Genomic DNA, 24,580 nt, shown 5'->3' with positions numbered 1-24,580 from the left:
TTAAGTTGTTTCCCTATGTACACCTTAGGTTGTGTGAATTACTGAACAAGGCAAAGCATGAGCAGATTTGCATTTTTATGTCTCAGGGCAAGTGTGTCCACAGCACTTTCTTCTAACTTAAGCAGCGGCTGCCTACTGTGTTGATGCTTATTTGCAGAGACGGTGGAAGCGGAGTACACAAATCTGTGTTGCTGTAAGAATGTTGTAACTTCCAACCTCCTCTGCTGTTGCTTTGAGATGTCAAAAGACCTTTTGCTCCCAAATTTGACTACATAAATATATGCATGTTATGATTGTGTGTACTGTGGCAATCTCAGGAACATTAAGTGCCCTGGGGTATTGCTGCTGACTTGTAAACAACTTAGAAAACAGTCAAGCCTAAGGTTGGATTCAAAAAGAAATGTGAATGCAGTTGCCTAAGTAAAAGGCTATAGATAAAGCAGTTTTGTTGATGTATAAATTACCTGCAGTTAACATGGAAAATAATAGATGTTATGATAAAGTTAAATACATCACACAGAAAAACGCTACAAGCTTATATGGCTTCAATGTAGATGAGGAATTCTGTGTGTCTCGAGGTATGTAATGGTGGTGTAAAGAGTTTCCTTAGTGGATACAACCTTACAATGATTTGGTTGGTTTGAATCCCATCCTTATAAGTAAGGCAGCATTGGAAATAAAGCTACAGCATTAATGAGGCAAATATGAATTAAATGGAAATTACCATCCCTTTTAAAACCATTATGCAGATTTTTTTCTGTGCAGAATGTGACAGAGCTGGAAATTTCAAGACCCATGCAAATTGTACTAAAATAGATATGCATAAAGCGCTAGAAGAGCTTTTGTGAAAATGGAACTAGTGGGAGTTATTTAAATAACAGTATAGCAGCTATTAACAAAATAGCGAGATCCAAAATAGTAATTTACTTTACACATCGCTTCTAAAACATGTCCAGAATCAAGATAACTGTCAGCAAATAGCAACCCACTTTTCTCAAAACCCTAAAAGAAAAAGATCAAGAAATTTTCATACCTGACAAAACACGCACTCTAACTGCTAAGCATATTATTTCCACCATGTGAAGCAGCTGTAAAATATTATGCAGTCACGGTGAAGCCATATGATCTTGAGCTTGTAATCATTACAAAAACTAACACAAGAGAAAAGTTACAAACTGAATGCACTGTGACTATCTGAGATATTATGTGTGTAGAGTGATTGCTGCCATCTTCCTCCCCATCATCATCACCATCACTGCCTTCCACACTGCTGCCATACCTCATCCTCATGTCTCCAGGCCCATTCATGGTGTGTAGAGTGCGTTTAATCCTTTGCCAGAGGACTCACTGATCTTCTCTCCCAGGCACTGAGAATGCCTTGTCCCACTTGAACCACATGCGGATTCTGGATTCTCCTGCTTGGAGTTAATGGATGTAACCTGGCAGCAACCAATCTATATGTCTTCTGTAAATGATCCTCCAAGGGTATACCTGTAGCAGTGCTGCCATGCTCCCAGGAATAATCACAAGGTTTGTGTTTGTTTCTCTAAGACTTTACTCTGTGGTGTTCTGCTGAACACGTTAGGTGTGAGCTTTGTAAAGGAGGCTTGGGCTGCCAATTCCAGGCACAACAAACCCAGTTTTTCAGTAGCTCAGGTGTTCTTCACCATTTTCTTCGCCACCCACAGAGTGATGTGTGATGGCTGTTTTCCTGCATGTGCTGCAACCGCGTCCCTCACAATGACTGGGCAGTGTAGTGAGTTGGGTTTGCTTTGCTTCCTGGTGTTCTGACCACTGACAGCTCTTGTGTCTTTAATTTGCATGGCAGTATTTGATAGTGTGTGTAAAGGAATGAAAAAGTGTTGCAGTGCTTGCTGTATGAGCTCATTTTTGGCGTAAAACTGTTCCCCCACTGTTTGCTCTCTGGAAGCTCGGCTCAGTGTTGCGTTGTTGATAAATGCTTGCTGCTTGGAATTACTCTTTGGGCTATATTGGTGTGAATTAATTCCTAATCCTTTCCTAACACCACCTGTGTGAAGATCTTTTTATATTCTGCCATTGAATGATCCCATAAACTGCTTGTGTTATCAGAAAACTGCATGGTTGATTCCCAAATTAACATTCTGAAAGGCTGTTCTTTTCCTTGTTTGGTGGAAGGAGTTTTTCTACCTGCTTTTTATTGTTTGGTTTTGTTTCCCTCTTCAATCCACAATTACCAATTCAGACTTGGATTGCACATGTGTTGCGCTCCGGTGTAGTGCATATAGAAGTAAGTGTGGCACATGGGATGGTGCCAGAGGCAGAGCATGCACTGAACAGCTGTGAAACCCCTCCGCCTTCCTCAGCTTAAGGACTTGCCCAGCAGAAAGGTTGTCTTTGTGTGTATGCATGCAAATTTGATAGCCCCTGATGGATGTTTCTCCCTTACATGTGGAATTCCTTTTGGTAGTGAGTGATACTCCCAGCCTGCACAGTAATTTCTGTCATTCAGTTATATGCAGTTCAAAGAAGTACAACCTTTTGTTGATTTCAAACCTGCTGCTTGCTTTCCTATGGTGCTTCCTCTGTCTCCTGCTGTGAAAATGGTGACAAATTGTTTCCATGCTGTCATACCCCATTGCTGATGGCTGTGGAGGTCCCGTCTTGCTCCTTGTATTCAGCAGGCTCCTATTCATCGCCACCACGGTTGGGTTTCTCTGTTTTGGTCTGTGTCATTTTAATTCTGCTATCTTCTCTTTGTAAGTGCATGGCCAGAGCTACAGGTGCTATTCAAGAGCATTAAACAACAACAACAAAAAAATGCCTAGTAGACCTACTTGGCATCACCTTCTGCAACAAGTGTGCGGAAGGAGCCTCACACAGAATGTGGAGCCAGGCTGGAGGAGCTGGAGCAGCCACAAGTCTTTCACCTGATGCATTGCAATTGCCATGGGTTTCCCAAAGCGCTGGCCATGTGCAAGGGCAGGTTTCTGCAGAGTCTCAAGAGAGTAACAAGGAAATAAAGTGACTGGTCTCAGGCTTTCTCCCCTGTATAAGTGAACAAATCCTTGCAATGCTTTATTGAAAACAGAGAAAGAAGTTGGTTTTCCAGAATCAGATGCATCCTGCTTTAACATTGGTTTAAATCACATCTCTTTCTAGAAGGAAATCAAATCTCTAATGAGGATTTCAGGGTGTTCAGTAATACCACATGAAGAATAAGCATCACTCTTCAAATGAATGATTTTGTTTCTCCTATTAACTGTGTGGTAGAATGTCTGGAATTGTCACAAGAGGCTCAGGGACTGTTTTATATTCAGCAGATAAGGATGAGTTTGGCTTTCTTCCAAATCTTTGCTGCAGTAAGGGATTTTTACTTAGAAATTCACACAGATCAAAGTGTTCATTTTCCCAGCCCCTGGGATGCTTCATATTCTGGTTTGTTCCCACCATACGTGGTTTAAATGCTTTTTAATTTCTTTTTCCATCTAGAGAAGACTGCCAGCCACGTTCTCTTTAGCTGCTTTCAAGTTCTATTTAAATAATGGTGCCTTAGTTTTTCCATGGTGCTTTACAACAAACAAACAAACAAGTTTGAAATTCTAAAAGAATTGCGTTAGGAACTGAGTAGGTTTGTGACAGAGAATGTGAGGGTCAAAATCCTAATGCTATCCAAGCCCATAGCAGACCCCCCAGTAAATTGGCTCACCTCAGCTTTCATGACTGACTTTCATGACTTCGTATGCACTGACCATATGACATGACTTCATATGCACCACCACTGTATGTGGTGGTGAATGCTCAATCACCTGACAGACTTGCTTTTGGAGGGCAGTGTTACAGATCCCCTCCCAGTGACGTGCTGCTGACCAGGAGCAGGTAGAGCTGGAGCCATCTGTTAGGCTCTTGGTAGGATGTGCTATAGAACTTTGCAGTTGTATGGAGACGATTTAAAAGAGGAACGCAGTTTGCGTTCTAAAGCTTGTCACTATGTGCATACAGATGTGTTATATCACACAGCTCAGAGGTGCACATTCCTGCTGGACTGTCTAATGGGCAGATCACTGCAGGAGCAGCAGGGTGCTGTGGGGCACATGCGGGTTTGTGCCTCTGCCTGGTAGGTGGGGCAGTGGCGTGACTGCCCAGCAGGGCTGTGATGGCTGTGTTACCATGGTACATGGCAGCTGTTTTAGGGAAGAGGTAGAGAGACATTAATGGAGCAAATGGGTTTTTAATGGGTTATTAGCAATAGTGCAATTGAATTACACAAATTGATGTGTGAAATGTGTGTTTTTGACAGGGCTATCTAAAAATGAGGTGCCGCTCAGCTGTATTCCAAACAAACACTGCTTTCTCCAGAACTTAGTAGCAGCTGAGGAATTCCTCCTGTAGCCCTGCCTGAACTTCAGCCAGAATGGGCTGGGTTCATTAATTGTCAGTAATTGGGCTTTCATACCCATTTGGTGGTAGCCTTTGCTTTGAACTTTTGTTATGAAAGTGCTTGTCTGTTTTAACATTCATCTGAGACTGCTGCTGTATCTCAGAAGCTGCCAATAGCCAGGTGGCAGCAGTAGTGAACACCTCAGGATTGCTACAGAAAAATTAAGTATTGGCCTTTCTAGTTCAGATCTCATTCAGGTTAGACCTTTGCCCTCGCTGTCAAATGTGCATTTCCAAGTCCTGCTTGTGCAGTGTTGGCTTTGAAACCCTTGCTGCTGTTCTCTCTATTGTCTGGCTGCAGAAGGGTCATTTTCAACCACACCAAGTGGTACTGAGAGACTTCAGCTGCCCCTTGTTGAAAACTTAGTTGAAGGCTGCTTATGGAATAGTTGCAGCAGAGCTGAAATAAAACAAAAAAACTAAACCTTGTTACAGCCAGTTCAGCTTTAATATAAAAAAGAAAAACAAGAACATGAGGCCAGTAATAAAGCAGGGTGTTGGAAAAGGGTCAGGCTTACAAAGAATTAATTTTCCTGGCTTCAAAACATAGCCAGAACTGAGGCTCTCATTGCAAGGCATTGCCATCCAGTGAAGATGGATTTCAAAGGCTGCAGTGCTTTTCCAAATTATTTGACAACCATGACAGCCATTTCCGTGTATAGTGCAGGTGAGCTGAAAGAAGATGCATTTTAGTTTGACTTGTTTTTGCTAAGACATTGCTATAAAGTTGTGTTCCTTCTTGAACCTGTATTCAGAGCAGGTAACTTTCTTTTTGCACATTAATCTTCTATAAGCATTTGAACCCGGTCCTTTATTAGTCTTGTCACCTGAAAAAGGCCATGTGACATTTTTACTGCTCAGATGACAGATGTTATCCCTTTCTTTGTGATTCCAGAAGAACAGGCACAGTATGTTTGTACCAATCTGATATTCCCCACAGTGCACCAGTTACTTTGTTGAGTAACTATCCTGTAATTCGCAGCTTTTTTAATTAGACTGCCCTTCAAACAGCAGGACATGTATACATGTATTGATCTGTAAGTCTCACTTGTCTTGGTTTGAAATTATGGAGATAAATAAACACTTCATAGATTCTCTGTTCACAGCACAACATTTTTACACAACACAAAAGTAAGGTTGTAATATATGGAAATTACAGTGGAAGTTTGGATCAGAGGCAGAGCATAATTTCTCAAAATCTAGTTATTGTCTGCTGCAAAGTCATCCTTTAAACCTCCACAGTTTTCAAGTGGTAATGAATTCCAGATACTTTTTAATTACCTGAGATTTGGTATATTCAACACCATAATGGAATGCCAAAGTGACCAATGAGTCAGTGAAATAAGCATTGAGCCTTCATTTTAGTCAGTTCCTTTCTCTTCAGGGATTCAGCAACTTTGTGCAAACAATTTAACCTCGTTCTATTCCCCTTGTTTGTGAAACTAAAGCCAGGTAAATTTAATGATAGGTTAATTGTAGAGGCTCCTCTTCTCTGAAATGGATTATGGACTGATCTTTCAGGCAGTTTGGTGAGCTGATCTGAGGACAGTTTACCATTTGTAGCTACATATGAGCCACAGTAGGGTGAGATTCAAATGCTACAGCTGATTTAGCAGGATCTAAGAAAGGAAATTACTACATGGCCTAATTTATTGCTGCTCATTTTCTGTGTTCTGCAGGGGCATGCATGAATTCTGTATAATGAATGCACTGGCATTATTCTACCCGAAGTATAAAAAAGAATTACTCAGTCTAGCTATAGAATAAAGACTAATAACACCTTACTGCCTTGAATTATCTTTAGATTAAAGAAAAAGTCCCAGTCGGTGGATATTAGTGGACCAGGATGCAACCCAGTGGCAGCTGAAGCTCCTGCTCCTCAGCCCGGTAAACCTTTGCTTGCCACCAAAACAACTTCTGAGGAGGAACAGAAAAACACCACCAATACCCAAAGGCGCAATCCACGGAGGAGTGAGTTGAAGAGATATTACACCATTGGTGAGTATTCATTCATAGAAAAAAATTCAAATATACTCATTAAAACTGCAAGGTTTTCCTGCTTAGTTGTGTTTTATTTGTTCTAGGTAAGATTGCACTTGTCTGTTAAGATTATGGATGCCCACCGTGAGCAATAAGATGTCATGTCTTCATGTTGATGTCAAATTACCCTTAAGAATTAACCTGCTTTATTTATCTTGTGCTGTTTAAAATATTTTTTTTCTTAAGTGTTCTTTTCCTGAAGAACAATTATTGAGTAAAGCATAGAAGCAATTTGGGGAGGAAGGATATAGAAAGGCTGTTGCTGTCTTTGACAACTCTTTGTGTTAGAATTTAGGGAGAGATTATTTAGAAAGCTCCTGGTTGGAAAGAATTTCCAGTTTGAAGAAGACATGGTGAGCATGAACTGTTTCTAGGCCATGCGGCCAGGATTAATCAGGGGGGTTATGGTTATCTTTTTCCAAATAATTTTGGTTTCTGGGTATTCTTCTGAGCTTTCATTATCTATATGTTTAACATCACCTTAGGTATCCCTGCAGGTGCTTTCACATAAATCCTTTCAAAACTGGGCCTGACTGATGCCTTTGGTAATATTTAGCTTCTCACTTGATTTAAACTGCATGGAGAGTGGCCTTGTAGTGCTTGTGCCTGGTTCATTAGTGCTTCTGAGAGGCAGAAGTGCTAACGAGAGTTGTACAGACAAGAGGAGTGGATGTTAATGATGCTCTTTAAAGAGCTATAACTCGGCAGATTTAAGAAAAAGAAGTTAGATTTCTTGGCTGTTGAATTACTGCAGTATAAAATGAGACTATTTGTGCACCATTAAATTGTCTAAGAAGTAAAGAATGTATTGTCATAAACATTTATATGTGTTATGGCTGAACACTTGAAATTGTTTTTAAAGAAGAAAACTACATTTAAAATGTGCTGCACAACTGCCTTACAAAACCTCATGGAAGTTTCACTTATTTGCTCCCAAAATAATAGGGGCAAAAGGAAAGCATTGATGGGTTCATCGCATTGTGACCATGAGGTTCTGAAATTATACATCAAAAATTTCCAATTGTATAATCCTTCTTTCAGAGTGACTTTATTCCATCATGTGTGAGAAAAGCACCCTAATATTTAATCCTTTATCCTTTAGTGTAGAATGTGTTTTATGAGAAAGCTTAATTAAATCAGTATACTTGACTGAATTTTTACTTGAGATGTGTAAAGAAACACTGCTCTGTGATTGTTTATTCCTCATTCCTCCAAATAATCTGAAAGGAGTATCAAAAATATGCTAAGATGGTTTCATGCCAAATCAGGGAATGGGATAAGGAAGATTTTCACTCGTATAATATGATAACTGTGTTATCAGAATGAGTTCTTAACCTAAGTCAGGATTAATAACATCATTGGAAAGTTGATCATAATTACATGTCCTTCTGTCATCAACTAAATCAATGTGTGTGAATGAAAGCACTGATTTGAACATCGTGCAACACTTCATTTGGCAGACTTATGGAAATGTTTGTTGAAATAGACCTCTGAGGGTCAGATACTCAAATTTCCTGTTTGAAGTAGAACTTCAGCCAGTACTGGATCAAGACAACCCATGCTCTGTCTTGCCAAGTCCTGAAAATCTCCAGGGCTGAATATTCCATGGTCTTTATGCATACCCTGTTGTAGTGCTGGAACACGGAGCATGTCCACAAGTGGCATTCAACAGGCAAATTGTCCATAAAAAAGGTGCTAACATTTGTGAGCAGCAGTTGTAGACCATTGGGAAATACAGAACGTCTTCAGGAAAGACAGACCAGCAAGGCAAGATGGCAGAGTTGCTCTTTATGTGAGAGAAACACTGGGATGTGTCAAGCCCTGCCTAGGGATGAATGGTGAATGAAACTTTCTCACACAGCCAACAAGGAGAGTTGTGCTGGTGGACCTTTTTCTTATAAACAAGGAAGGAGTGGTATAGAGTAAGAAGGATAGGGACAGCCTTGGGTAATGATGATCTCCAGAGGTCCCTTTCAATCCTTGCGATTCTATGAAAAAGAACAGACCGTAGAAAGGGACAAAGCTCTTATGATTTTTTAAATAGCATCATTTGAGTAGGCAAGGTGTTCTAGCTGATCTGTCCCATTATGGGAGATGTATTGGTTTTATGTTGTTATCGTCTTCTATATGAGATTTGGGGTCACAGGAAGTGAGTCGATAGAACCATTGTTATTTCATACTACACAGTGTTTGAATTTTCCTGGCAGGCTGATTGAAGGAACATGGTTTTCTTTGTACCTTCATAAACATTTAATTACACATGTTCCTGAACGCTGTGAAAGTGAAGGGTTTCATCTTGGACAGCACAACACTGATATCAGATGAATATGTTTACTGTACTGGGTGAGTTTTTCAGACTTCACAGATTTTATAATGTGATAGAAGTGAAACCTACTCTCCTGAAGCTTCGATCAACGTCTGCGTACTTTAAGTTATGACCTGCATGGCCCATTTGACTTAAAGTACTTGCTTTTCTTGGATTTTTCTCAAAAATCAATTATAATAGACAAAGTCTAGTCAAATAGTTTGCAACTTTTTTGATGATAAATGTAATGAAAAGCATGCAGTGGACAGGGACTCTGAAACAGGAAATATGAAACTCTTATGTTTTGAGTACAATTGGCTATTAAGTATCTTAAACACACACATTAGAACTGCTGGTGACCTAATGCCGTTATATGGGGCTTTACCTTGCTTTGACCTTGTTTGCATTTTGTTCTCTAATGAGACCAATCTGTGTTCAGGATCAAGCAACATGAAGTAGTAATTACTATGATGAGTGGATTAAGAACGTGCTGAAATTCTAATGATCTCATCTGGTGTTGCCTCTTTCATTTAAAAATTAGTGTTCCTTTATATTAAGCTCAAACCAGATCGGCAATTGGCTGTTAATGATGGTGACTAACGGAGATTGAGTAAAATACTGCCTGTTGTATGTTGTGTTACACTCTTATTTTTCATTATGTTTGTTTTCAGTAATCATAATGATCTTCAGAGTGTGTTATAGATAGAATATTAGTGTTCAAATCTGGATAAATAAAAGTTTGATATCCTTATTTAAACATGTATACAGTTTTTTTGTTTTAACATTTAAATTAGCAGCATCATGTTGCCACTTATAACAGGGCTGGTCTGATTTATTAATAGCTGCCCATTGTATTTTACACTAAATTTATATATAGAGAAATGTGTAACCAGTCTTTACCAAGTTATTGAACATGTACAATCAAACTTAGTTAAGAAAGTAATGTTTTGGATTTTTTTGAGATCTTTATGGAAACGTTACTTACAGACCCAAAGACATGATAATTTACCTTGCACACTTATGCTTTGTGGAAGGTATTGTAGCAGCTTGTGTATGCTCTCAGCTGTATGAGCTGTCATGTCATGTTCCTAAATTATCTGTACCATCAGAGTTGGATTTTATTTTCTGTGTATTTCTTTTTGTGCATGTTTATGTCACTTTATGCGAACACAGCTTTCCTTTGGATCTCTCAAAATAGAATATGTTTTGAGGAAGGAACATCCTAGCAATTCAAAGGGATTTTTAAAATGTTATCAGCACTGTTCCTACTTTAGAGAGCTAATCACAAAGTACTGATTCTGCATTTCATCTTTCTCACAGGCTGCATCTCAAGTGCTTCCCAAACTTAGTAAGTGCAGTTATACTTCTAAAAAGTGGGGAAAAAATAGGTAAGAGAGGGAGGGACTGAGTGGAAAAGGCAACAGGGAACAAGTTGTGTGCTCAGATGAAGTGAAACAGAAAATGGAGAGTCAGTGAGGGGGTGAAATAACTCTTCCGTATGGCAGGCTCAGCAGGCAGAAGGGGTCCTGCAGCTTTGCTGCTGAACTGGTGTGAAGAAATTGAGTGGGATCTCCTAGATTAATAGGGTAAGTGTGGGAAAAACAGTCTGCATGGTGGGCTGGATAAAGTTTTTCAGAGAACTCTAGAAACACATAAAAATAAAAACCTAAAATTAGACTTTTCAGATGCCTCAGGCACTTAAAAATTTAGGCCACTTATTTCTGAAGTGCTTATTGATGAACACCTCCCCCAAAAGAGGAAGAAGAGGTATCTGGGTCTTGAGGACTCTAAGAAGTGGGCTGGAATATTATACAGTGGAGGAAGCACTTATTGAAGCAAAAGACTATACCAGCCTAATGCTCCATCCAGGCTACAGCTAGACCTTTCTTGCTGGTTTGCAGTTAGTACGAGTGCAGCATCACAGCTGTGTTTATTGTAGAACTCTATCAGCAGTGTCTTCATGGTGTGTTGCCTCAGAATGTCTGATTAATAGCTTAATAAGGTTATTTATGTATCTAATGTTATTATACTATAAAGATAGACACTTATGGTGCATTCTCTGGTTCCCATTTAGCCATGGAAGTGGTGGTGCGTAGTGTTGTCTGTCTACCTTTGTCATGACTGTACTACTGCTCTACCCTGCCATACATACATGTATTTATTCCTTGAATGTGTACATGTTATCTTTTCAGAGCAGTAGAACTATATTGACATAAGATTGGCATGGAAGAGAAATGAAGTTTTTGTGATAACCAAATTTGAATGAACAGGTGTTAACTGAGTTTCCCAAGCAGACCAATAGTGGCTAATGCCAAAGAGCTTAAATATAAATGGGCGAGAATTTCTTTTGGGCTCCCATTCACTGCTACTGATATAATAATTCAGAAAGTATTATTTTTAGAGGTAGATGGATCTTTGAAAGGATTTAATTGCCTATAAGTAATGAATTGTCACAATGTTACAAAAAAAAACCCAACAATATAAACTAGGAGTTTATAGTGTGATAGAGTTCAGATTAGGGAAAATTTTATGGGGGAACCTAAACCAAAATAAGTAGTAGTCATTTCTTCCCCCTTCCTGAAAGGGGGAACTAGACAAGAACTGATCAGACACTTGTATTGACTATTGTAATATTGCTACTATTGTATGAGTATATTGAGATATTTTGATATTCAAGACCTGCCTGGACGCCTACCTGTGCAACGTGGTGTAGGGAACCTGCTTTGGCAGGGGGTTGGACTCGATGATCTCTACAGGTCCCTTCCAACCCCTACAATTCTGTGATTCTGTGTGATTCTGTGAGTATAGTAAGGAAGTCTTGCTCTTGCGCTATTTGCTTTGGACTGAGTCCACTTAGGTCATGACAGCTAAGATGATTTGGGAGCAGAAATAAATCCCATATTGGTTACACGTGAAGTACCTTCACTTTCTTTGTGTTTACGTGTATTCCAAACTGCTTCAATAATGTTTTTATTTCCCTTAAAATATGTCAGAGCAAACAGATTGTGTGAATATATCCATATTTATAGCATTAACTACTAAGCTTATACTGTGTCGCACTATCTGCTGATACAAGATTGTTAAACAGGTTTAGTAAATGATGTGCCTGAACTAACTTCAGTTAGAGTGGTGATTTCATATGTCACTTATTTTCGTTGGTGGAGCTTCATCATCACACATGAAGCCTAGTTGTGCTGGAGAGCCTTAGACTGTTGGTAAGGCATAACAATGAATATGCTATTGAATTCAGGACTGCAGGAGAAAATTGCTGCACTTTAAAACACATGTTTCCTTACAACCCAGCTGAGAATCTTATGGAGGTTTATCCCACAGTACTTCATGCTATTGCATTCACTGCCTACAAACTAAATTAGGAGGCTTCCTCTTGCCTTTTCCTCAAATATAAACATAAGACTTCTTTGGAGGGTACACTTTGTGGATGTTTCTTTTTTGCTAAAAATCATTCAGAATCTTAGAGATCTTGTTTAGGACTTTCTAGAAATACCTTACTCCTTTTATTTGGTCTGATAATAATCATTCATGTATTAACCATAGGGAGGCTTTCCTGCTAAGAATACTTCCATTTCCAAACATGTATTTGAAGGATTCTTCTTACAGGTTGAAAGTTGAATGTATTCTCTTCTGCAGAATTAAATATGATTTCTTCCTTATTCAGCCCCAAATTTGATTTTTGCTCCTATTCACACAGTTGCCTTTCTTCTTTGTTGCTAATACTGGCAATACATAACACATAGGTAGATACGTTAGGATTGTTGAGATAAATGGTGGAGTTTGGTGCAGTAAATGCTGTAAATTTGGGCTGTGTCCTCTTGCTTGTAGAGTACAGATGGGAGATGAAGCTTCCAGCGCTCTCTCAGAGGATCCAGATGAAGCTCACACATTTGCATAGTCTGACACTGTCCCGTTCAGTGTGCTTACAAATTCTTTATTGAGCACTTACTGCTTTCTGGGGAACATTATTATGACTGCTTTCTTTCAAATATGGTCTCAGGAAGTATTAGGAGAATAGACCATTTGTCTACCACTTCATTACCTGTTTGTGAGTGAAAAGGAAAGGGAAATACTTGTGCAACACATGTCTAATAAGGACAGTGACTTTCATAGCAACAGTATCTATGCAAAGCTCTTACTCATTCACCTTTCATGAAAAATTTTATTAGTGATTCAGATCACGTAGCTACCCTGAATGAGCAAGCAAGCATTTGTTCACATTTTTGTTTTTTCTCTCTTTTTTTTGTTTTAATTTAAAATTTGGAGCCTTTAAAACACAGTTTTTAATACTGTATCCTTCTTTTGTCCTTTGATCTGTGTATCTTTTGAATATGAATGATTTCTGAGCTATGCAGACAGCATCCTCCAGAAGAGTGATGCTCGTTAATGTCCTTTCATCTTAGCATGTCTTTTTTCTTAGCATCCTGTTTTTGTTTTTAATCATATAGACTGCTATCGTATCATCTGCTAAGTCATTTTGAACAAGATATATTTCAAAATTCCACAATTCCCCTGCTTAACATCAGGGCAAAGTGATATCTTTTATTGTTTTATAGACTTGTCTACCCAACTTGCAGGATCGACCAGTGCTATGTTCTCTTTGTATACTGAAATTTGAATCTCTGGGGGAGAACAAGGCTGAAAGACTGATTGGACTTGTAAGCTCTGACCTCATGCCAAGTGAATCACCTTCAGTCTCTCTCTCATTTGAGGTCTTTTATATAAGGGAAAAAAGAAGAAAAACCTTGATTTCTTATACCAGTAAATGGTATACTTGAGGCCCAGTCTTTTGGTAGCATGAAATAGTGGAGTCATTCTTCTAGCAGTAAAAGAACAAATAAGAAAAGTGTGGGCTGACTGCTGAAATAGTTAGGTAATTTAGGGATCATAGATACAGATAAGACTGAGGCTTCGGAGCCCAGAGACAGGGTTAAGGGAGGACAGTAATTACTGTTAGTGGGAGAGGTCGAAGTCAGAGATCTCCTGAGGAAAATCTTGATCCATAGAAGTTAGTGAGTTTCATGCAAAGGAGCTGGCTGAGGTCACTGGCAGGCTGCTTTCTTTGATAGGTCATGGATTTCATGGGAGGTCCATGATGATGGAAGAAAGCCAGATGTTGCATCTCTTTTCAAAAATGGCAATAAGAATTTTTGAGAGAACCGTAGGCTGTTCAGACTCACTTTTAATTCCTTGGAATGTTGTGGGTCAAGTCCGATTTGAAGCTACTTCTGAACAGATGAGCAAGAAGATTGGACAAGCTTGAAATTTCTGTGAACCTAACGAGGTTCAGTAGATTCAAATGCAAAATGTTGCACTTTGGCTGGGTCAATTCTAAATATATGTATAGATGGGAACTCATTGTGAGTAGCCCTGCAGAGAAGAACTTGGGGATTCTGATGGACAAAAACTGGACATGGGCCAGCAGTGTGTGCCTGCAGCCCAGAAGGCCAACTGAATCCTGAGCTGTATCAAAACAAGCGTGACCAGCAGGGTGAGGGATGTGACTGTCCTCTTCTACTTTGCCCTATTGTGAGGCCCTATTTGCAGTACTGCATGCAGGCCTGCGGTTCCCAGCACAAGAAGGATGTTTGGAATGGGTCCAGAGGAGAGGACCAAGAAGATGCTCATAGGGATGGAGCACCCACCTCTCCTATGAAGAAAGGCTGAAGGAGTTGGGCTTGTGTGCTTGGGCTGATAGTGATAGGACAAGGGGGAAAGGTTTTAAACTAAGGGTAGGTTTAGGTTAGATATTAGGAGGAAAATTTTCTCTCAGAGGGTGGTGATGCACTGGAACAGGTTACCCAGAGAGGTTGTGGATGCCCCATCCCTGGAGGCTTTCAAGGCCAGGCTGGATGTGGCTCTGTGCAGCCTGGTCTGGTGGTTGGTGACCCTGCCCACAGCAGGGGGATTGAAACTGGATGATCATTTTGGTCCTTTTCAACACAGGCCATTCTATGATTCTATGATTGTTCAGTTTGGAGAGGAGAAGGCTCTGGTGGGGGGGGGTGTCTTACTGCACCCTTCCGGTACTTGAAGAGAGCACATAAACAAAGACAAGACTGTCTTTTTCAAAGGGCAGATAGTGAAAGGACAAGGGGGAATGGTTTTAAACTAAAAGAAGGGAGATTTAGATTGGAGTTAAGGAGGAAATTCTTCACTTAGAGGGTGGTGAGGCACTGGAATGGCTTGCACAGATAAGCTGTGGATGCCCCATCCCTAGGGGTGTTCAAGGCCAGGTTGTATGGGGCCCTGGCCAACCTGATCTAGTGTGTAGCAGCCTTGCCCACGGCAGGGGGTATGGAGCTACATAGTCCCTTCCAACCCATACCATTCTATAATTCTGTGATTCTATGAAGATGATTTGGAATATCCAGGATGCATTTATTATAGGGAAATCATGCTTGTCAAATCTTAATTCACTCTGAAAGCTGGATTGGAGTAAAGTGACTGAGTGGTCAAACTGAGCTGACGCTGTGAATCAGTAACCCTTGCCAACCTCCTCTCCTATCTGATCCTTGTTGCAGGAAGCACAGCCTGTCTCTGTTTCCTTGCACAGCATCTCAAGTACTGAAGTTGGGTGGCTGGAGCCAATGACGGAGGGCTGCCTTCCTTCCCTACAAGCAAGTTGCTTCCCATTGAGTTTGGCAGTGATTTAATCCCAGCCGTTTTACTGTACTGGGATAGACATGGTGAATCTTTCTGGGATCTGAACATGAAGGTGTCCTAACACATACAAAGCTTCAGGAAAGCTGTTTGAAAAGCTTTTTCCTCAGTGGGGATTTTTCTTTTTCTTTCTTTTACCAACTGATTTTTGCCCTTTTCTTGCTTCAAGCTTTCTCTTCAGATTGCTAGATAAATCAGAATGAGATGCTGTTTACAGCAGACAGAGATACTTAGTTGGGTTCATCTCCAGGGCAGATTGTTCTGAAGTTCCTTCTGAATTTTAAGAAACTGGCTTGTTTTTATGCTTTTCCCACCCCCAGTATTCCATGGGAACTGAGTGTTGTTGCCAAACTGATTTTTATCTTGGGCTATGAAGAACAGTTGGATTTTATTATGGAGTTATTGCACTGCTGAGAGTTCCTCAATTTCAGTGCATTAGTATGTACATAGGAGCATGTGAAGACTTTACAAGCATAAAGCATCCAACAATGAAAGAAATCCTTTATATATTTAGATACTAATTGGCCAGATATGTTCATGAAAACTAAATAGTAGCAGCAGCCCACTATATTTCTGGTGAATCTCAGTAATTATTACGCTTGAGAGATTTTTGTATTAATTTGCAGGAGATAGAATGCCTGTGTCTTTCCTATGCCAAGGGAAATGTGACAGGGATGATTTGTTGAAAGTGTTGTTGATCTGCAGTTTCTCAGCCACCTTAGCTGAACATTTGCTCAACAACATATGTGACCACTTGGGTATGTAATTAGATGCTTCTGTGATCTACCTACAGTTTAAATTATATTGCTCACTTTTCATTTGTATGTAAGACAGTGGTGAGGCTGATTGTTCAGTGGTTTCCCAAGATATTAATATTTCTTCTATGATTAGGCCTGAGAGAAAATACATCCTCTGTATTTATTTATTTTGAAAACATACCATTTAAAGGTACTAAACGAATAGAATCATAGAATGTTCTGAATTGGAAGGGACCCACATGCATCATAGAGTCCATCCCCTTCCTCCACAAAAGATCACACAAATTTCAAAGTATAAAGCATTGTCCAAATGCTTGATCTCAGGCATATTTGGTGCCATTACTAATTCCTGGGGAGTTAAACAGTGTTTGAGGGATTGTCTTAAGTTCTATAAATTAAATAATTATTATTATTTTTTTTTAATTTAAGAAAAGGGAGGTGTTTGGTTTTTTTGTTTTTTTTTTTGTTTGTTTGTTTGTTTGTTTTTTGTTTTTTTTTTTGTAAAACATGAGGCGCTGATTGGTCTCAAGTCAAGCCATTCATATCTGGCTGCTGAAGTTAATTGAAGTTAACTGCTACGTGGGTATTGACAGCAGCTAATCTCAGAGAGAAACTGGCACCATGGTGAATCATGAGAAAAAACTGATTGCCACCACTGTCAGCTTGGGGTTGGCAAACTACAATCCAGTGATGTCACCCAAACTCAGCTCTAGTGGATGGAGATGAATCCCAGTTGGATTGCCACTGCACAATCCACAGCTGAGTTTGATTTGATCGTTTTTATATAAGGTAGAACAACTTTTCTCAGTCTGGCTGATATTGACCTATACCTCTACTGATTCATTGTGTGCTCTTCTTGTTTTTGTTTGACCAAGCCAGGTGAAACAAGGAGTTTGACCTTTTTTACAAATACTTCATTTCTCTTTAAGGATTAAAGATGGTATTACAACTCCTCAGAGTAAAGAGTATGAGAATTAAGATAGAAAATATGAGAATTAAGATAGAAAATATGAGAATTAAGATAGAAAATATGAGAAGGGCTCACTTCACACCTCACTGCTGTCTCTTCAAAGAGAAGATGATGGCATTTTCCCGTGACATGTTGTCCTGAAAAAATTGTCTTTCTAGTGTATTTGTGTGTTGGTTTTAAGTGAAACATACAAATTAACAGTGAGGAAGTATTATTTCAATTTACGGGACAGATTGTGAGATTTGCAGTGATCCTTGTATTCTGGGATTATATTCCAGATTATATTCATCTGCTCCATGACCATCAGTCTTCACCTGAAAACAATTCCTTTAAAATTGTCCATGGAAGTACTGTAGCTTTTTGCTGACAGTTATCCATTGAATCCTCCTAAGTCTTCATTTGCCTTCCTAGTGTGTTGCTTAAGGCAGAAGAATCAGAAACATGGGATGCCTGTGGAAACTGCTACTATTTATACCAGTGCCTGCCCCGGGATGTAATGTAGATGCGTGTTCTTCCCCAGATGTCAAGTCAGCAACATGACTGTCCTGGAGGAAATGGAGAGTGTGGTGGTGGGGTTGTGTCTTAAAGTCTAGAGTGAAAACAAGTGTCGGAGGCAAGTGGCCTTTTCCATCCTCAGTCTTCCTTCAGAGGCCCCGTGTAACCTTCAGGTTAACACCTGCTCTGTTCTGCTTCCTAGGAGCCAAACACCGAAAATGGAAGTTTAGAAGATTGTGTAACAGTGCCACCAGGTGATAGCACAAATGTAGGATTTGCTGTTGTAATTCTACTTGAGCTGCTGTTGGCAGACTGCAGTAAAATGTGAAACATGATTTTCCTTCCTAGGCTGATATTAGATCTCCAGGCAGAACTAAGTTATGTTTTCTATAGCATCCATAGTAGACATAGTGCTTATGAATGAGGGTTTTGTTGTTTTTGGAGGGGAAGAGGGGGTTGCTTTGGGAATTCTTTTCACTTTCAGGTCATGGCAGAAGGATCCATAGCAGAAGGATCTGTCCCTCTGAGCTTCTCTTCTGGTGTAGCACAGATGAGAGAATGCTCAGGGCAATATTCCAATGAATATCAGTCTAATGTTATTCGTGTGAAACCCTGGCGAATGAATTATTATTATTGCCGGTTTGAATCTGGCTTATTTAGCATCAATTAATGTTGTTTAGAAGCAGTTTTAACTTATATGTGACATCAGTGATGATCCTGCTGGAGTAATTTATGTAGAAAAGCTTCATAGAATGTGGGAAAAGCAGTAATAGGAAAAACATTAGCAACTAAGGAGTTCTGCTAACACTGGAGACATGCCAGAATAATGGGAAAGCTGCTTTTTGCATACATGAAGAGAAAACTAAATAAACAGGAGTCCCTTAGAACACATCATATTCAGGAAGCACCGATAAAGGTAATTGAATATGACTAAGGGTTTAAAATCATTTCCTCTTTTATTGTATTCACATTTGTTAATAAAAACTGAGTCTTCAGTTAAAATGGGATCAGAATTCATTGCTTGAAACAGCCTGCCCCAAAGGCAGGTCCCACTCAAGGAAGTGCTTCGAGATTCTGAATTAATGGCAAGAGGAGAGCTAACATATTTTCTGTTTAATTCTTGTATTCCCTGTCAGAATTTGTGCTTTGCTTGGATTTAAGGATGTAAAGAAACAGAGAGTAGAAAAACTGCTCTGAGTCTTTTAAGTTACTTTTCAGTCTTCAGGAGAGAGAAGGAATTGTAGCGGTGTTTGTTGCTTTGCAAGGCGGGTTACCTGCTCAAGTATCTTACAGTGTTCCTTACTCCCAATCCAGCTCATATTTCTAGTTTTACTAACTGTGGACAATTATATAGATATGTAAGGACAGACTGTCCTAATCAGAGATGTAAGATTTCATGGTGAATGCTATTGCTCGCAGTCTGTCAGGTTGTACTGACTGGAAATCCTCGCAGAGGTTACCAAAGTTTGGAAACAACTATACCGGTTTCAGAGATCTCACATATGCTATCGCACACCATCCAGATATCAGTGTTTCTTAATGGCAGCTGATGGGATGGGATAATGTACATTGCTACACAGCTATGCAGTACTGCTACGTTCAGTTTTGATCCCAAGGTAAAGGTGTAAATCTGCACTAGCTCTTAGTGTTTGCAAAGTTTACTCTGAGTTTGCTTCATCAAAACTTTAAGAAGAATCTGACCCATCACTTCTGCAAGATGCTATTCAGAAGACTACATGGAGTAAGGGAGAAATTGGCTTTAAGTTACACAAAGGTGTTGTGTCAGGGTTTGATGTGATTCAGATGTGGCTATGGAATTATACTTGGGATGGGAAGAGCCCAGTGGCTCCTTGCATTCCTGTGTTCCCTTGTGTGTGCGTACTGCAGTCCTTATGCAGGGAGAGGTTGGGATGCAACTCACCTGTTTCTCCCACCTGCTTCTTGCCCTGGTAGATCTACACTTACAGTGAGAAAGTACATTAGCCTCACTGAATTCACATTTCAGTCCAAGAACTCTATTTCCTCTTACAACTCACATCATTTTATAATCTAGTTAGAACATCAGTTCTGCAGTTTGTCACCATGGTGCCCAACTAGTGTCTCCATCTGCTGTAGAACCCTGCAAATGATGACAGTTTATAATAAAAAAGTGCTTTTTAATAACTTTTTTTTGCCCCTTGTTTTATTTTATATATTTTTAAAATGGAACTTGAGCAACACTCAGGAAAGAACTCAGCCAAACGATTTGATACTATTGAAGCTGACCTCTTAAGTATGAGTTGCTACTCTTTGCAGAGCTAAAATGTGCTGCTTTGAAAATCAGTGACCTCTTTACAAGTGAAAACATGCAGCAAGAACACCAGCTGTGAGTTTCTCTTTGAGTCAGGATGTGATCACTGAAGTAAAACTTCTTGAGGCACAAACTGGAGTGGAAATCTGGCTCTGGTTACTGTGCAGGGTAAGCAGAAGCAGCAGCAAAGGCAATATCTGTCTTTGCTCTGGGTCTTTTTTGCACGCTCTTCCACAGTTGTGGTTTCAAAGCCATCCACTCAGAACAGTCTGTAGACATCTGTCTTGTGTCTATGTGTAATCAAATTGGAGAGATTTTAACTTCTACAGTGAAATAAGTGTAGCAGAAAATAAACTTTCTTGAGATTTAAGTGTAAATCTGTTACAGTTCTTGTTCTAGACTGACAATGTGAAAGCGTAATTTGAAAGAGTCTCTGTTTATCACATAAATAAATGCTGTGATTTTCACAGCATTGATAAATATGAACATAATATTGCTGTCTAGAAAAGAGATGTAAATATGGAGAAGTGGCTCATTACATAAGCCAGAAGTCCTTCTGTATGTTCTGTTCTCAGACCTTCACCAACTTTGATTAAGAATGCATTTCTCTCTAAATACTGTACTAATGAGCATATAATGAAGTGACAATCCTCTTTATGCAAAGTTTCTCAAATTTTGGAAACTTCCAGAAGTTGATAATGAGAACATAATGACATTCTTAAAGTACACGATTTACTTATTCTCAAGTTAAAAATTCTGACTGACTTGAACTAATACAGAATAACTTTATTAAGCAATGAGAGTGTCTTCCCAGTTGCTGCCTCATGTAGTAGTCAAGCAAGGGCTCAACATGCTGCTTCCTGGCAGCACACCTGTGAGTGTCTTGTGCTGGGTGCATGATGAGCAGAACAAACGCCGTGTCCCTGTGTCTAAGGATTTTCTGGTAGAGGCTGCTGAGAGGAGTGCAGAGCTGAACAATAAGGAGGAGAAGATGATGAAATGAGTCCAGAGCATTTCAAGGGAGGTTTAGACTGGATATTAGGAAAAAATTCTTCTCAGAAAGAGTGGGACAGGCTGCCCAGGCAGGTGGTAGACTTACCATCCCTGGAAGTGTTCAAGAAAAGGGTTGATGCGGTACTGAGTGACATGGTCTAGTGGGCACAGAGATGGTGGGTTGATGGTTGGACTTGATCTTAGAGTTCATTTCCAACCTGTGCCTCTCTTCTGCTTCCCCACTGTCCCTTGTTTGCCAGCACAGTACCTTGCTGTAGCACATGAATGTATGGAAGCCAAGGAGCAGGAGCAACAAGAGCTGTGCGTGGAGCAACCTCATCCACAGGCAGCAGCTTCCATATGTCTTAGTGCTCAGTGCAACTCTAGGTCTAGCAGTGGCCTGCCAAGGCTGCAAGCATGCTTAAGAAAGTAATTCCGGGCATCAGGGCTAGAAGAAGAACAAATGAACTGGCATACCCTAAACAGAAGTGAAATTCCTCTACGGGAGGCATATGAGAGTCAGGAGGCAGTAACATTTAGGTGTCATACAGTATTCAGGACCAAGAGGAACAGGTTGCAAAAGAGGATGTTTTGTGGGTGTAATTTTGGTCATTTTTATTTCTTAATATCTTATAAAGAGAACAAATTTGCCTTTATACATGCTTAACATATGGACTTGTTGCAGGGAGTTGATTTGCCACCTCTGAATGTATTGGGAACCTGAGCCTTTTTTTTTTTTAATAACATGAACTGATATTTTTAATGCCCTGAAGTTAGAGATATTCATGCTTTCTTAGTGTTTCTTTGCTATTTATCTAATGTTTTTATACTGTGCAGAAGTATATTTAAAGATCTCTGTAAGTTTTATATGATATACATTCATGTTAATATCGTATTTAATATTGAATATTCTTCATATTGAAGAAGCTGAGGGAATATGTAAGGAAAATGTTCAGTATCTGCCCTGCATTATGAAGTGATAAACAGCAATCCACTGTATAATTTCATATAGCATAACCACACAAGTCCTCTAACAAAAATCTTCTCTTTGGAAATATGAAACTGCAAGATTTGTGTTGTACTTTTGTTGTTTATTGAGAATTCAGTTTTGTGATATTTTGAATTGACATAAATATTTATTATCGAGACGTCAAATACTTTTCTGTGATACTGTGGAGAATATAATGAGCTTCACAACTCATCACTGAAGATTACTAAAATTAAAAAATATGGAAGAGATTTAAGCTATTGGGGAAAAAAACCAAACTCCTATTTGAGCTGATGTGTTGCAATTGTGCTGCTAAGAGCTCGATGAATTAGTGACATGGTATAGATCTTTTCCACCCTGTTCACTAGCCTTGCACTAATTCAGACTGAATGAGTTCTGTGAAATGAACTGGTGATATGAGAATGCTTTCTATTGGTCAGATGTGTCATAAAAGCCTATCTCAATTAATACTAATTAGCTACTGTGATAGCAGCCATAGCACAGAGACTGAAAGGTGAAGAATCATAAAGTAAACGTTAATCTCTCACCCATGAAATGTTCTTTCCAGAGCTGTGTTTAACCTAATTGGTAAGGTGCTGGGAATATGCGTAAACTGTGATAGCGTGGTCTACTTGTCATGCTAATAAAGCAAGCTCCAGTTCTCAGAGCTCCATTCTCAAGCGTTCATCATTTCCACTGCATTCAACTGTGAGCTGTGGGGAATAAGCTATAAAACTAGTTCTATGTGGCATGCTGTAAGCAACAACATTTGAAGCAGATTTCCCAACCTGTGCTTGTACCCAGGAGGGTCATTGGGTAGAGCTGATTTTGGCCCAGATTTATATATATCTATATATAAATAGATATATATTTGTCATATAAATATATATATTTGACAATATGATAATATTGTATATATATGTATATAAATATATCATATATATATATATATATTTGTCAATTTATATATATCTATATATAGATTTATATATATCTATATATAATATATAATATATAAAAATATATAATATATATAAATCTATATAGATATATATAAATCTATATATAGATATATATAAATTGACAAAGATTCAACTAGCCTTTATTGTTTCCTTTTTCTAAATATTCATAAAAGGCATCTATGTTTTTGTGGCCATATGGTACATTAATTCAGAAGTGGTGCGTCCATCTTTTATGCAGAGCTGAATAATGGAAAGATGAAATTCTTTTGATAAAAACTTTGTTATGTTTGTTATTTATATCTTTGCAGCAACCAAAAGAATTCTGATTGGCTGAAAAAAATGTGCAGATCCACTCTGCATAAAAACACTTTTTGGCCTTAAGAACTAACATACAGACATTCTAGGTCTACTTCCTGCTTGATTTCTTTCTGGGTATTCCAGTCCTACTTTCTCTTTTAGTTCTGTCATTGTTGTTAGCCTATGAAATTCATGCAGGATAGGCAGTTGCAGTAGTGAATAGTGAATAAAAACTTGTATTGTGGCTGATTCTTCCTGGAATAGCATTTTGAAGGGCAAACTGCATTCCACAAGCTTCCTCCTTGACATATTAATATGGATGACTTTTACAAACTTAGGTCAAGCATGAATCATGTTCTCTTGACATGGCACGGCTCCTAAATAGCATTAATGTCATGTCTGCAGATATAATAGGGCCAATTTGCTAATAAAAATTGCTAGTGACATCTGTCAACTGGATGAAATTAATCAGATCACTGCCGCTGCAGTAGAGAACATAATTGCTCCTTGGTGTGAGCTCTGGGCCTCTGGTTACACAACCAGAATGGCACTTGCCCACAGACATGTCTTCAGATTGCGTTTGCACGCCTACATTCCCAGTTCTGCCTGATTTCACTCCCTTCTGAGCAGTGCTGTATGAATTGTGTGTCAAGCATACATTTGGCACTTCCAGTATGTTAGGGGAGAGTTTATAAATGCAGTGTTGAACCTAAAATGCAATGTTATGACAGAACTTTTCATTTACTAAGTTTGTTTGTTTTCTCATGTTAATAATTCAATTTGGTATTGATGTTAGCAGCATAATAATTCTTGTACAAGAAGAAACAATCATATTACAGTGTATTTTAAATAAACCTATGCTTTAGATTTCTAGAAATACTGTAAATTTGCTGTTGTCTTCTTCATTTCAAAATGTGTATGTGCTGGTAGTACTTTATAATGTAACATGAATTAATGGTGATATTTGTATCACTTGAGAATCTCATACTTCCACTACCTAGAAGTAAGTGCTTTGGTTGTTCTTTACCAGAAAAAAAGAAAAAAAAGAAAAAAAAAGAAAAAAAGAAAAAGAAAAACAAAAAAAAACACCAAAAAAACCCCACAAAATCGGAAGAAATACAAGTCTACAAGTCCACTTGATTTTACTCAGTAGTTTTGTTCTGTGAATTGCTGTGTTTTCTTGCATCAGTAGATTGAGATAATTTTGAGCTTTCAGAGGATGATTGAGTGTTGTACTACAAAGTACTGGAGTAATTCTAAGGTTATCTTTGTCAAATAATACTGACAAGATCAGCAGGACCTGAAAGAATGAGAAGAAAAGGAACTGAACTTGCCTTCAGAAAGCTAAGGAACCCCTTCTGCCTCTCCAGCAACTAACCTGGTTGAGG

The 24,580-nt window shown here is 39.0% G+C and overlaps 1 protein-coding gene across 16 annotated transcripts in view; it reads left to right on the top strand.

Moving 5' to 3' along the window:
* OXR1 (oxidation resistance 1) overlaps positions 1-24,580 on the top strand; it is a 226,494-nt gene that overhangs the window by 108,026 nt on the left and 93,888 nt on the right. For 9 of the 16 annotated variants that reach the window (XM_085537074.1, XM_032442877.2, XM_032442875.2 and 6 more), the window contains 2 exons: positions 1,365-1,530; positions 6,224-6,417. In XM_085537074.1, the coding sequence (XP_085393200.1) occupies positions 1,472-1,530; positions 6,224-6,417 (253 nt within the window). In that variant the 5' untranslated portion in view covers positions 1,365-1,471. The remainder of the gene's footprint in view (positions 1-1,364; positions 1,531-6,223; positions 6,418-24,580) is intronic. The other 7 variants (XM_085537076.1, XM_085537072.1, XM_085537069.1 and 4 more) reach the window with 1 other exon arrangement.

Source organism: Coturnix japonica, chromosome 2 (assembly GCF_054131305.1).
Source record: "Coturnix japonica strain WE chromosome 2, WE-NBRP24, whole genome shotgun sequence".
Lineage (NCBI taxonomy): Eukaryota > Metazoa > Chordata > Aves > Galliformes > Phasianidae > Coturnix > Coturnix japonica.
This window is presented reverse-complemented; position numbering and strand designations above follow the sequence as displayed.